Source organism: Nematostella vectensis, chromosome 14 (genome assembly GCF_932526225.1).
Source record: "Nematostella vectensis chromosome 14, jaNemVect1.1, whole genome shotgun sequence".
Lineage (NCBI taxonomy): Eukaryota > Metazoa > Cnidaria > Anthozoa > Actiniaria > Edwardsiidae > Nematostella > Nematostella vectensis.
Genome location: NC_064047.1, coordinates 7,396,368 through 7,410,979, shown reverse-complemented (window position 1 = coordinate 7,410,979; position 14,612 = coordinate 7,396,368). Strand labels below are relative to the sequence as shown.

General features: G+C 38.4%; 2 protein-coding genes and 2 long non-coding RNA genes across 4 annotated transcripts; all 4 read right to left on the bottom strand.

The window, feature by feature from the left end:
* On the bottom strand, positions 1-6,406 carry LOC116608817 (short-chain collagen C4). The gene is made up of 6 exons (XM_048722169.1): positions 5,933-6,406; positions 5,130-5,176; positions 4,885-4,911; positions 4,559-4,594; positions 4,272-4,415; positions 1-596 (listed from the first exon to the last, which is right to left on the bottom strand). The coding sequence occupies exons 1-6, from the start codon at positions 6,112-6,114 to the stop codon at positions 115-117; spliced, it is 918 nt and encodes a 305-aa protein (XP_048578126.1). The 5' UTR covers positions 6,115-6,406; the 3' UTR covers positions 1-114.
* Positions 6,407-8,439: 2,033 nt separating this feature from the next.
* On the bottom strand, positions 8,440-9,669 carry LOC125559915. The gene is made up of 3 exons (XR_007306590.1): positions 9,615-9,669; positions 9,065-9,180; positions 8,440-8,477 (listed from the first exon to the last, which is right to left on the bottom strand). It is a non-coding gene; the product is annotated as an uncharacterized LOC125559915 (long non-coding RNA).
* LOC125559916 lies at positions 9,668-10,550 on the bottom strand. Its single transcript, XR_007306591.1, has 3 exons — positions 10,047-10,550; positions 9,885-9,968; positions 9,668-9,715 (listed from the first exon to the last, which is right to left on the bottom strand). It is a non-coding gene; the product is annotated as an uncharacterized LOC125559916 (long non-coding RNA).
* A 233-nt stretch (positions 10,551-10,783) lies between these two features.
* LOC116603060 lies at positions 10,784-14,155 on the bottom strand. The gene is made up of 5 exons (XM_048722093.1): positions 13,737-14,155; positions 12,255-12,348; positions 11,486-11,598; positions 10,943-11,100; positions 10,784-10,813 (listed from the first exon to the last, which is right to left on the bottom strand). Exons 1-5 carry the CDS (start codon positions 14,008-14,010, stop codon positions 10,784-10,786), a joined length of 669 nt encoding a protein of 222 aa, XP_048578050.1. The 5' UTR covers positions 14,011-14,155.
* Between the last annotated feature and the right edge of the window lie 457 nt (positions 14,156-14,612).

The following is a 14,612-nucleotide window of genomic DNA, read 5'->3' as shown; positions in this document are numbered from 1 at the left end:
TACCCGTCACCTTTATCTTTAATTATCCTTCAATCAGTCATACAACAGATGTGAACGAAAAGACACACCTTACAGTTATTTTATTTTTTTATCAGTCATGCAGAGTTATAAGAATCACTTGGTGCAGACTACGCATGTCAGCTCATACCCATCTACATACGGGGCACACGGTAGTGACCCACACACCCCTTCCACGGGGTACAGCAGTGCTCCGTTAAGATTAGCGACACTACCCGGGACATACTCGGCATCATGATCCACGCACACGAACTGACTTGAGTGCTTGTGACTGTAAGACGACGTCATCAGGTAGCCATAGTACTCGCGGGACCACCCCGCGGGACAGCGGGCGACTGCGGGTATCATGAGCTGGGTGCTGCGGGACGGGACGTAACACACGGCGCACGGGACATCGTGGTCACGTGGGGCTTTTCCACGTGTGAAGGGGCTGCGGTCATGGACTTGATACTCGGCGCCGTACATGTAGCCGCTGTACTGATGTCCCGGGGTGTAGTTTATGTACTGGGGGGTCTCGGGGAGACACACGTACTCTGCCGCACCGCCAGAGTGACCATACCACTCCCCGCCGACACGGCCTTGAAGAAAAAAAAGCTGAGTTTACAATATATGACATGGCAGAATAAAGACAAAATACCTCGCTTTCCCCATGCTAAATAGGCCCCTTGCAAGATGCTTTATCATTTGAAACACATTTAGTACGTTTTGAGGAGTAATACTGGCTGCATATCTCAATTTACCAATCTTTGCAAACAATCCACCTTAAAGTAATTCCCTTGAAATAGTTCTACAACCCAGAATTTTTTTAAACTTGGCATAAACAATATTGAAGTTAAGGGCTTTGAAAAAATGTAATAAAAAAATGGGGGTACCGACCTCGTTTTCACAACAGAGGGGCGTAGAGTTGACGCGTTTTTACCGATCGCGTAAGGAAAAATCCAAACTCTTAGTTTTTAAAAAGAGTGCCTATAGTCTTTAGAAAATAAAGTTCTGTTTGTCGAGCTGCCAAAATCCGATCTCCTAAACAATAACCCGTAGTAGCTAATGTTCAAAACAAATCACATTTTAAGAAATCGCACTAAAAGACATTGTTTTCGCCACTATTCATACGTTAAAAAGCGCCATTTTGAAGTATTTTTACGGCTTTTAAGAGAAATAACAAAACTTCTACAAACCAACTTTTTTTTCTTTTTTCAGTATATCATTTTTCCGTATATATTTAACTATTTGAGCGAATAAAAAATGGGGGTAACCGACGTTTTTCTGTCAAAGCGATTTTAGGTAAAAAACGTGCGCCTTTTGTTTGTTTTATTATACAACAACTGTGGCGCGCCCGCGCACTTTATACCGGAATTCCACTATGCGCAGAAGGGGTGCGCAATGGAATTCAAGGTAATAATTACCTTAAAGTCCATATATCCTTTCAGAGTTGATAGACTTTGTCAATTCTTTATATTTCCATCTTCCAAATGGTATGTGGTTCGTATGTACCAGGCGTTCGCGCGAATAACTCAAATCTGTAATATTGAGGTATTTTGTTCAACCTTCGGAAAAAAGGCCGTGAACTGAAAGGCCCGGATCCAGTCATTTGTGACGTAGATCGAGATGTCAACCAAATTACATGAGAAAACATCATATGCGCGCGCTAAACCGGTTCCCGTCTTCATGTCTTCTTAGTTATTGCTGAAGAACGTTGTGTGGTTACAACTTTTACCGTCATCTTTATATCTCAACCTGGTAGTCAAATAATTATTTAACTAAAGAAAATAAATCTGAAAAAATTAGCAGATTAGATTTTGAATTGTTTTGTTTTTTTGCATTGTGTGCCCGCGCTGCATTCGCAAGGATGGCGACATTCTCACGAGCGCGCGCTGTTTTTGAAACCTACAACAAAACGATATTTTCTTTTTTCGCATACAATTATCGACTTTAAATCATTCTTCGCTTCATTGTGGGTAGAATTGCAATAGAAAACAATTCGCCAATATTTTGTGGTATTGCCGTCTCAATTTTAACCGATTTAAGAAAAATACGTTGTTTCAGATTTTCCCGCCAAAACTTAATTATTATTCACTCGATTCAATCTCCTTTCGCGCGGCCAGGAAAATTATCAAAGATCTGTAGAAAATTCAAATATCAATCAAATTCAATTCCCTTTTCAGAATTTGAAAGTGTATCTATGCTTTGTTCTGGCTAGATTGATATAAGTGAAAGGTTTTAAGAACTTTAAACGCGAACGCGCGCTATAAAAGGGATAGCTCCGCCAACTTTTTCACAAGCTCTCGCGCAGGTCGTCATCATTAATAACTAGACTTCGTTGAGTGCGGACCTCTGAAAAACTGCCAGAAGAAAACAGCAAAAAGTAAAGCCGTACGACAAACTACGACAACTGTAAAGTACAAAAGATTGTAAAAGAACTATCAGGCATTTTCTGGAAATTATTTGGAGTCAATTCTCTACAAAAACAAAAGCAAAAATTGTCATTGAGAAATTAAACAGCTCGCGTTCGTTTGGATTGAAAAATCCATTTGAAATGGCGTTATTCAGGTGCGTGCGCGAACAAAGAACAAATTTTCAAAATTCATCACTTCTAAACCTATCTAATTCTCCCTTGTTTTTCGTTTTGTTATCAGAAAAAGGCTAATAAATAGACTGTGTTTACTTCAATGATGTGTTTTCGACCAATCTTAAGCTCTATTATAGCTTTCTGGCCTCTCTACGGAGCTCTGCACTGAGTGAGGTCACATGACAAATGACAGCTTGCCTAAGGCAAGTCCCTTTTATAGTGCGCGTTCGTGTTTAACAGTTATGCATGACACACCTCGACACCGACACACCTGATATTCTACACGAAAGCACATGTGGACAAAGTCACATGATAAATGGAACAATGAGAATGTCTAATCAAAATTCCGGCAAATTTTCAATGTGACAGTTTTGATTTTCAACGGTTGTTTCAACAGTTTTTATTCTGCTTTGTTTTATCCAAATTCGACGCAAATATCTCATATCTAATAGGCCCTAATACGCTGAGGAAAAAGTGTCTGCCATCTTTTACTGAGAAGAGGAGAAACTAGAAAACTCAAGAACCACACGAACGACAATCCCTAGCCATTAGGGGGTACCGGGAAAGGTTTCCACTGGGTTTCCACTTTCAAATGATCAGGCAAAGAAAAGCTTCAATTCAACGATTTTTCTTAGCGAGAGAAAGCACTCGCACACGCGCCATTTTCGAGCTCTCCACAGATACCCAATAGGTATTTCTAACTCACAGCCAAAAACACCATTGACGTCCAGAACTTCGTGGTTTTCAAACAAATCACAATAAATGTTCATTCGAAAAAAAAAAATAATGAAGCACGATGTTGACAGTATATCACTTTTTGAAGACTTTAGTTTGCGTCTTGCACGACATGACGAAAGCCATAAAGCGCACGAGGTTTTAAAACTGCTACAATAATATCGATTAAATACTTAAATATTAGATTAAACTATAGAATTAAAACTGATTCTAAACCCCTTCAACTTTCATATGTTGTTAGATTCAGTTCTGTTATCCTGTCGGTCCATGTTTTCTTCGTAAATATGACAAAACAAATCTAAAGCTTAGCCGATCATAAGTAAGCTTATAAGCGTATCTACGGGGGGGTCAGGGGATCTAACCCCCCCCCCCCTTTGGGCTGTCTTTTTTTATTGTTTTCATTGTATCTTTTCATTCCAAAATCGTTATGAAGGTAAAATAATGACAAAAAATTTTGGGTCACACCCCCCCATCCCCCCCCCCCGTGGCAAAAAGCTAGATCCGCCCCTGTCACAAATAATAGTACGGGAACTCATCACCAAAAATACTAACAAAAATCGAGATCGGGCCGATAAAGCAAGGATTCGTGCTTTTCAATGCCCATACAAACGTGTTGTGCATTTGACTTGAATGTCAACGTGCGATTTCCCGCCAACGTGCAATTTCCTGCCAAACACTATGAACACAGGGCCCCCAATAAGGATAAAAGAAGGAAATAATTTTAGCGTAGTTTTTAGCGTAGCATATAAAATTTCTGTGATCGATCAGGTTGTATGTAGACGTTCGCTGCATTTGATTTGTAATGAATATATCGGTAGCAATCCTGTTATATTGGTTTCTTTATTTCCAATATCATAATGTTATTTTATGAATTATAAACGTGGATTTTTCACGTGTACCCACTAATAAGTTCTATTTCTTTAGTTTTCGTGCAAACCGGACCAAATCTCACCTTTGTAGACGAGCCGCGCGGAGCTTGGGCACGAAGTCTTCCCCCATCGCACGTACTGTACACCAGAGGACCCCCTGGGACCGGGGGGACCCCTCGCACCAATCCTCCCCCGACCACCGGGCGCTCCTTTAGGACCTCGAAGACCTTAATAAACAATAACGCAAAAGTTCAGAGCTCGCATATGTACGTTTCCAACAAGAAACAAAAATCCCAACGAGAATGAAAAGAAGTAATATTATGACCATTGCTCTTTAAGAGACTAATTTCTAAGAGTTGTTAGCACCCACCATTTACTCCTGGTTTGCCGTCCTTTCCATCTCTCCCTGCAAATCATGGGTAATTTAAAGATGTCGAGTTTAATTAATAAAATAACAGAACTGCCTTTATGTTAGAATAGTGAAATTTCTTCATTACTCAAGTAACCCCCTAATATTGTTGGACATTTTTGAATCGGTGACCCTATGAAAATGATACCTTTCTCCTTTATACTGTCTATGATTGCCCTTTATATTTGTCTTTAATAACCCGTCCATAATTGCATCTCTTATATATCATCTATCCCTCCCTTCCCCTTATAATACACACTTGGCTCAACTCGTTTTGTTTTACCCACCTGGCTTTCCATCGCGTCCATCCCTGCCTGTAAGATACATTTAGAAGTTCAATGTGAAAAAAAAATCAACCTTAATAAAATAAATAAAACAGCGAAACACAGAACAGGGAATGATCTTGCAACAATTAACCAATTGAAAATGTAGCACAAAGTTTTAATAACTTTTTGTACGGGTTAGGATTGAATAAAAACAATAACAGAATACAGAGAATACATATCTTGTGACTGACACGGGCTTAACATACCTCTAAGCCAAGGTACAGTTGCCCCTCCTAAAAAAAGAGCATTCATTCTGCAAACAAAATTAAAGATAGATGAAAAAAAAAATTAAAAATATACTGTGTGTGGCACAAAACAAAAACAAATAATTTCTAAATGAAATAATAAAGTTCCAGTTATATATGAATGTGATATAGGTGACTATTTTTTAGCCTGGGGCATTCTTATTTTCACCCAAATAAAACTTGATCAGATGAATGACTGAGTCAAACTTGAGAAACTTTTTGATAGCATCATTTTTCTTCCTTGTAAGTATTTCAACTGATTTAGTAATATATCATTTCTCCATAGTTATCGTATGTTTATCGTATGCTTTAGGCGTGGGATCGCCTCATTAAATTACACATAAGCATTTCCATTCTACCGATAACTGAGCCAATTTTGATTTCCCATGCTTAAACATCTATTGACCTAATAGCATGTTTCCTGAAACACGGGCTCTAGGATAATACAATTAAAAGGTCCTCAAAGCCCATGGCTAATAAAACCTACGAATCTGGTGCGTAAAATTTGTCTCTAAATGCCGTAGAATGTCAAGCCGAGACGCTCTCCCCTCTACTTTCAGTATGCAGTTTATATATATCGACAAAAAAGACGACTCGTGCGCTTGAGTCTTCAGATTGACTATTTATTGTGTTGTTAACCAAGACAGGGACATCTGGGTATTTCAGGGTATTTCAAATTGAACACTCTAGTGAAGAAAATTTTGTTTTCCGCAATGAAACTATCACGACGGGATACCTTTCACTCGAGTTTCAAATTTACTTACTTTTTCTCCAGACTTTTCAGACGTTTTTCGTGCTCATCGATCAAGCTTGCACGCTTTTCCACCTGATGGTCCGGCTCATCCAGTTTCCCTAGCTCCTGGTCTTGAATTTCCTTTCCTGAAGCCAGAGCACAGAAAACAACGCACCACAGCACAACGAGATGTGAAAGAAGATGCGTCTTCATATCGATCGGCGATAGAGATTTAGACTTTGTGTCGGTAAAAGCTGTCAGAGAACTCTGAGCTCTTTCCGTGCCCTTTCCGTTACTTTTATACCAACCATGAGCTCAAAATGACCTTGAGAAACAGCGACTCAGACACAAGAATTTTCATGTTGGACGCAACAAAAGGAACTAATTTATAGTGAAATTTGTATAGTTACTGACCATGCCTGCAGGGCAGTTTTTTTGATTGCCAATAATTTATACTCTTTAGCACGATTTTTCAAGTAATCTTGTAGTTTTCCTTCCTTAGTGATTTATTCCCCGACCTTTAGAATCCCTAGGGTTATGATAGGTTATGTTAGAATGAATCCGTATTTTGCTAATTGTAGTGAGCAAATAGACAAAGTTAAGATATTTGCTCTAGCTGAAAGGGTTGTTCAAGGTTGAAAGTATTCTTGAGGCATTGTTAGTTTTTGTTGATTTAGCTGAATAGGAAGTTGTTCGTTTAATTACAAGAATTAGTGACATAATGACATTTATCGGGTCGTACCATGTTTTGGGACTTATCTGTTTTCAACTTCCCATCAAGTTGGTAAACTTACAAGTCTTTTGTTTATATAGTTTCCTTTAGATGTCGGACGTTGATTGCCGGTATCATTAGCACAGCACGTAGGATCGCCCACACTCAAGTAGGAGGTGCTTAGCTCTGCAGTGTTGGCAATCTGATTATCTATGCTAATCTAAGTCAGCAAACATCACACCTACGCTACTTGAGCGACCAGTTCTTTTCCCTTCCGTTCAGTAACTTTCGATTACAAGTTACATATTTGTTTCTCCAAAGTTACCTTTTTACCTTTCCTACCGACTCCCTTAGTTTCATGGCAAAGGACATTCGTTTTGTATCCTTAAATTCCTTTCAAAGCTTTCCTTTGTTATCGCTAATTTTGCCGACAGTTAATGCTATCTGATGCGACTGTTTGCATTGTCAAGTACCGTCCAATCACTGCACTCTGCACACGTGGTCAGTGCTTGCCAATCAAAAGTACTACTTGTTTTGCTAAAAATAGGACCACATTGTAAATCCTCATTACTCTTCATCCTACTGACTTCAGAAAAAAGGTACGATCCCAGTCAACAGAAGTCCTCCCGTCTAATCATTACATTGGTGGAGAACCCTCGATTCTGCAAAAGAAAAGCAATTAAGTCAGTGGGTGACGGGACCAGTGGAGAGCCTAACCCCATTTTTTCCCCCATCCTGAATTGGCATCATTTATAGGCAGCACACGTCTTTGGGAATGATCTCAGTGACTAGCAGTTGTATTGTTTGCTATTACTATGTAGTTGTAACTGAATTCTAGCTATTCATACCTATTGTATGTTATTTTCTCGTATGTGCGAAATTGTGTCATGTTCTTCCCACAATCGTAGCTTACGTAGCTTTTTCTCATCTGTTTCAAATGTTTGTAGTCACTCGCGATTAACTTGGTGACCTTACTGTCCATTACGATTTGTTTTTCGTTTTGCTTATCCTATACGTAGCGATACGCTACTTATTTCATATTCACCGTGTCGGCCAAAGTTAAAAAAAACCTTCGCGCTCGTCGGTCCCACCCTCTAGCATTCAGACTCGATCACAGACCATGGCGGCAAGGAATCCTGAATCGCCCCAATCTACACCCAGGCGTATTGAGACTATAGAAACACCTAGGACCCCACACCAACAGGCTCTTGATCTCTCACCCGAAGTGTTACGAAGCTTGATTTTCTCTTTTGACCATCTGAGAAATTCTGTAGAATACAAGCATTTACAACAACAAAAGAGTTTAGCGGCTTTAGAAACAACAGTGGAGGAAAGCGGCGACCTTTTGGGACTCCGCGCAGGAATGAAGCCCCCTACCTTTAGTTTTCCTTCCATGCATGGTCCCATTGACCATGACCATTTCTGCTCTTGCGTCTTGGGTGTAAAGTTCAAAGCTGCTCGACTTCCTAAAAGAAAAGATGAAAATTTACATGTTATGGTGGTTTGTATGGTTTTCCTTCCATGGTTTGAATGGTTGTCCTCCATTGGTTTGAATGGTTTTCCTTCCATGCATGGTCCCATTGATCATGACTTTGATAGAGGGTGGTTTGTATGGTTTTCCTTCCATGGTTTGAATGGTTGTCCTTCCATGTAGGATAGCATTTGATGATGGCTATGATTTGACAGTAGGCTGCCAAGGTGCAAGGGCAGAAATAATTGTCTGGATGGCATGTAGTGGGAGGTGCTTCATCTGAGGGACTTGAACATCCACAGCAGATGGTCCTGGCTTGGATTGTCGTCATGAAGTTCAGTAATCATTTCTACTCTTGCGTCTTGGGTGTAAAGTTCAAAGCTGCTCGACTTCCTAAAAGAAAAGATGAAAATTTACATGTTATGTATGACGACTTAGAATTCGTCAGGAAATCATGATAAGCAAAACATTCTGGGGTGTGCAAAAGTCCTGAGACTAGCAATTAAGAACACATCACTCACTAACTAATAATATGATAATATGGCAATGACAGCTTGCATGCTTGCATTTTTTTACCAGGGCAAGCATAACCCAAAAAAACTGAAGACAAAAGCTTTTTGATTTTTGGTAAAGAAGCGATGAATACCAACAAAGAAAGTGAAAGTGAATTCTACTACCCCAGAGGCAAAATTTGCAAGCAAAAGTCAAAACAACAAGAACAACAACAAAAGTGACCTTTCATGACTATAAAGAGAAGATGCCTAACAACCAGTAGGAACTGAAAATATCAATACAAGGGCAGAAGAGCAGGAAGGACAATTGGAAAGACATCAAGTGATTTTAATGTTTTTTGTTACTGCTGTAAGGTATATTTCAATGAACCAACACCAGTAAAAACATTCTTTGATTATTATATTCATACAAAAGTTCATATCACATAACAAAATTAATGTCATTCTGCTTTTGGCAAGTGTTCTTACCAGCGACCAGCCCTTTTGATTGTGCTATCATCAGCACCACATCTGGCTGCCCAGCGTGCTGCTGACCTTCTAATGCTATGTGTGGTGTATGGCTTCTCAAATAGGGCCTTGGTCATCTACAAGCAAGAGGGAAATAATTAATAAATGCATGTATAAAATATTAGAGAGGGAGCACAGTTTTGTCTGCATATATACCTGTAACAAGCATGCAGTGCGACATGCTTGAGAATCCAGCATACTTTGCAGGCACTGCCAAAGGCCACTACGGGCAGTGCGAGTGTGATACAAAATTAAGAAAAGTGCATGGCATGGTCATATTATTATAACATTTGTAAGAATCTCTAAATTAGTTTTAAAATTCCTGCAACTTTTCTCCTCATTTTGTATTTGCTTTGTATTTGTTTTTGAAAGGAAACCACAAGAATGAGAGAAAAACAGTATTTTATAATTGTAAGCCAGGCGGAAAAACAAGTGATATTATATAATTGACTGTTCCTTATGACAAGAAATTAGAGATTTCATTAAGATATTGGTGTACTGATGTATTTACCTTGGAAAAAATAGTACGATATGAGGCCACACTTCGCTTTGATGGAAGTGCATGTCGGTTGTCTTTGGCAATGCGAGGGAAGATGTAACCCTTCGTGATTCCTAATAATATATCACTAGATTAGATTGCTAGGTTTCTATTGTTAGTAATGGTGGAGGTAAATTAAAGGTAAGGTTTTCCTAAAAATGAAAAAAAAAAAGGAAAAGAAATAAAGAAATAGGATGTGTAGGGGCAACCCAGAAATGTGACATTGTGCCTCCAATAACTTACCAGAAAACAGCAGCCACGAAATGAGTGCCATAACAGGGCACAACTTAGGGTTTAGGGGATTGGCCCATAGCGACAGATTAACCCCTGCAATATGTAAATTATAACAATATTATATACCTCAAAAGAAAAATAACTATTCACAAGAAACGGTTAAGTACGCACCTTTGGCATGCTTGTCAGCCTTTGACCATGGCAGCTTTATCTGAATGCGGGAGGGAATTTGGCCAGAGTTGACTAAAACAAAAAGAGGAAGCTGATTAAAAAAATTATAGATGGAATAAGCTAAATCTAAGGATTGAAAATAATGTGACATTTGATAATTTACCATGACTTTAGATTTTATTGCTGATTTACAGTGATAGTAATAGTAGTAAGACATGTGTTCAGTCAACTCTACACCTCACTCAATTTTCAAAAGGATATAGGGATCCTTTTGAATGAACAGACATATAGGTAGTGCCAGGCTATGAATAGGAGCTTTCAAATTCTAATGAAGTTGTTCCAAGTAGGCAGTGTAATTTTTGACTACTTTTAGATTAAATTTGCCATGAATTGCCATAATGCCATTACAATGGCATTATTATGATATAATGAATAAGTTTCAAATCATAGATTCTGCATTTAAGCTCCCGTAAGAGACCAACACCTATTGTTCAAGTTTTTGGCGCCCAGTGGTTGCTTATGAGAGCAATCTCTTGTAAGGGACCAGCTCTGTTAACAACTACAATTATCAGTTCCCAAGGTGGTCGCTTACGAGAGCTTCAACTGTTTATTGAGATTAGGATATTATCATTGTTTTCCTCTAATATGCTATTAGACAGATGTCTATTTAGTTCCTGCTTCTTCCATCTGCTGGACCCTTGATTTTGTGATAGTATCGGAGATTATCCTAGAATCTACTAGATGCCGTCGTCCTCTCTGATGGACCCCTGGAATATTATGGAATATTCGACTACAGAGTCTATTGTGTCTGTCATGTTTGTAGAATGGACCTATATGTGATATTACCTGTTTATTTCTAATGCACTTTTTTTTGTGATGGTAATTAAATTGTTTACCTCAACTGTCTTCAAACAGTATTCTCTCATCTTGAGCATATCCTCAAGAGAGAATGGTGGCGCCTTCTTTGCCTCATAGGGCTTCATGCCGGCCCTCATGTCTTTTCTAGAAGTTCGGCGCTTCCTTTTATTTAGCGGACGTATCAATGTCTTGACACCTTTAAAGAAAATGATAGAAATAAAACCTTGACTGGAAAGATATTCTTTATTCCCAAGGTCACATAATTGTTTAGTAATAAACGAGAATCTAAGTATTCAATATTTTAACGCGTCACGTGAGCCATAGTTTGTATGAAATAGATAAAGCAAAAAAAAAAAAAAAAATGTAATCACCCGACCTGCATTTTGTACTCAACCTGCAGCCGACCTGCAACCTGCATCTTGTACCCTCCGTAATAGAAATAAATCTTGAGACTCCCGCCTAATGCGGGAGAGTTGACAGCTATGCTACAAGTACAAGACAGTCCAAAAATCTGTTTCTTGTACTGGTATAATGATAAGGCTGACAGGAATACTGTCATAATCATCATAACAGACACTTACCAGCATCCTCCATAGGGTTCCCTTTTGGGATGATGTCTATAATTTTCCCATCATGATCCCTTTTAACTTGCTCACTGTATGGGCCAACATGCCCAAACTTCGGCATCCAGAATCTGTATGACAGAGTCATTAACCAATTATATTATTGCAAAGTGTCTTAATCAAAATACCAAATCAAGTGTAGTTAATCAATATGGATGTCACTAAACCATCAAACTAGAGTAAAATATCTCACATTAAAAATCACTGTACCATCAAACTAGACTAAAATATGTCATTAAGATATATCATAATTAATCTCAAAATTATTAGCTACTAGATATGATACTATATGCAATATTATGTTTAGAGAAAAAGTGAAGACATCTATAATTTATCTAATATGTGATAATTCAATTAAGCAAGTAAATAGGAAAAATATAGTCTATTTTGTTTTCGAATAAGCATTGGATATAAACAAGAATCACAGTATCAGAAAATATCACAATATCGAGAGGTACAGCAAGGGAGAGTTAGATATCTACTTTATGCACACAAAATAGAAAAGAGTAGTGAGTGTTTTGCAATCTTTGAATTGTGTAAAGCATTATAAACATGTTGTACGAGTTTATATGAAATATAATCAGGGCTTAAAATTTAAAAATGACAAAAAAAAATTGCCCATCCATCTCTGTTGGAAGAGCCAACTATGAAAATATATAGTAAATAAATAAAATAAAAACCTGGAAAAACATTAACATTTCAATATTAAAAATATTAATATTAATACCTTAATGCTGCTTCCATCCCTTTTATGGAAGGTGGCGCCAGACCCTTGCAGGCAAGACTGCCAATTTTGGTGCCCTTCGGTTCGCCTAAGTATTCTAAAATATAAAAACAAATGTATAAATTTTTGCAATTACAATATTTAAAATTATTAAGGTTCAAATTATATAAAATCAACACAAACACAAAAAATGTGTGAATAGATCCATTTGGGGAACTGGATATTTCAAAAAGCCTTAATAATTTGAAAAGTAATATGTTCCTTGAACAAGGACCACCACTATATAAAAAGGCTTAGCCACACCCCTTTCGGAAGAATAAAATTCAAATTCAACATTGCATTAATAAATTGAAGTAATTTTTATTGCACATAGGCGGGCTATCCATTGTTAGAAGCTTGGGAAAATAAACCAAGGAAATGAAAAGAAAAGCACTTTAAAATTTGAATTTGGGTTTTACAGTACTTCTTGTTTGTAAACAAAACAAACTTAATGATGTGATATTCGGCTATTTGCAATTTTTCGACAAAGCATCGAGGCAACCTAGGTTCTTTTAAGTTTCTTCCTCTCGTGCCCGTTTGTTTTTCAACTCTCACTCACCTTGGGCATGCTTACCATCGATAATACAGTGAATACAGACATTTAAAAAAATTGAACCTCCTTTTTATAACACCTCTTTCCTCAGTGCATGTGTAAGAATAATGAGTGACAGTCTTGAGCATTTCCATTATCCTAACCTAATATTTCTATACCAGTACACAGTTTAATAGAGGTTGTTAAACTTTACTAATAATAGCCCTAACTCATTTCAAACTTGTATAATTCTCCTTTCTAACACCAGCCCTCCCTCCCCCTTATCAGCCAGTTTTAAGCTGGCTTGAATCAGTTAGTATCGGAAGCAAATGATAAACGACCTAAATGGCCTAGGGTCTGTAGGGTTAGTGTAGAATCTGTAAGAAATTGGAAGGAACTTCTTATTACCGCATTATTTTACAACAAAGCCGCCTATAAAATCCGGCGCTCCTGGTATTAGCCTAGATTAACAGGGATGGTCTAGCAGGGCAGTACGTTTATCTAGGATATAGATTGAATCTATAGTTATTTCATCTAAATAAGGTAAACTTAAAATCATGAAAGAGAGGCTTTAGGGCAAGTAAAACTTTAAACTTTGCCCGGCGAACGCGGTGGGGAAAATGTCACGCGTGCAGACGCCGATCGAAGTTACGTGTCACGAACAACTGAGACAAAATCATCTCCTGCTTGAAGCAACTGTGTCAAAATTATGTCCTGCTTGAAGCAACTGTGACATAATTATCTCCTGCTTAAAATGTGCGTTTTTGGCCTTGCGAGGCAGTAAGCAGAGTGAATACGTGAAATTTTCCTCAACATGTGCGCCGGTCTTGAGACTTTACGTACGTAAGTTATTAGATCGTTCTTTTTTAGTCTCATTTACAGTATTTAGATAGAGCATCATACTTTACACTTACCGAGAAAGGTCTTGATAGTAGCCGCCCTAAATGGACGGCTATTTTCACCAAAAAGAATAGCCGTGTCCTTCTCTCGTATGGCGAATTTCTCCATCTGAATGAGACGGAGTTCATATAGACGAGCTGTGCTCTCTACATGAACTGCCGTCTCATTCTTGGTGGCCAAGCGAGACCCTGCCGATACGTTCTCACTCTCAAACCCGCTGAGATCCTCAGAGAGTCCCGCACTCTCAATATAACGCAGAACATTACTGCTTCTCATTTTGGGAGCCATGTTAAAGCTTAGATAAGAGCAGGGAAGTGGTGTTAGAGAATGAATGAGGAATTTTGTGATGTAATGACGTAATGCGAGCTGGCTCTCCTATTGGCTGAAAATGGTATGAATTCCGTATGAATCGTACGAACCAGAAACCTTCAAATAATCGTTCATTATTATAAATCATAATATCTTTTTTCATCATAATCACCATAATCAATCATCATCATCATCATTATTATCACATTACAAACCATAACGTATCATTATCATCATTATCATCAACATAATATCACATATACTAACATCACTGCCCAGACAAAATGTGATATTTGGGGGTGGGTTCGCAATCAGCTCCTCCGACAAGAATCGTGCCAAATCTGCCTTGTTGTCTCCAAGCGCTAGAAACGAATGCCGCTTGAATAGCAAAGGCACTTGTCTACCCTACTGGCCCGTACCCAGGATTTTTCTTGGGGGGTGCGACATCCGATTTTTCTAGGGGGTGGAGGGAGTGAGTTTTCTGATAAAAATCTGACCACCCCCGAAAGAACAAAAGTGATTTATGAAGTGCCTTTGCACTATCTTCACGGGACGTTTATTGTTGGAATTGGCTAGCAAGT

Coding starts and splice junctions, on each gene's coding strand:
- LOC116608817 (XM_048722169.1), bottom strand. CDS start 6,114: ATGAAGACGCATCTTCTTTCACATCTCGTTGTGCTGTGGTGCGTTGTT. Junction 4,595..4,884: donor TGGACGCGATGGAAAGCCAG/GTGGGTAAAACA, acceptor CATGATTTGCAG/GGAGAGATGGAAAGGACGGC. Junction 597..4,271: donor CGCGCGGCTCGTCTACAAAG/GTGAGATTTGGT, acceptor TTTTTCTTCAAG/GCCGTGTCGGCGGGGAGTGG.
- LOC116603060 (XM_048722093.1), bottom strand. CDS start 14,010: ATGGCTCCCAAAATGAGAAGCAGTAATGTTCTGCGTTATATTGAGAGT. Junction 11,599..12,254: donor GGGATGGAAGCAGCATTAAG/GTATTAATATTA, acceptor TCTGTCATACAG/ATTCTGGATGCCGAAGTTTG. Junction 11,101..11,485: donor GAACCCTATGGAGGATGCTG/GTAAGTGTCTGT, acceptor TTTTCTTTAAAG/GTGTCAAGACATTGATACGT.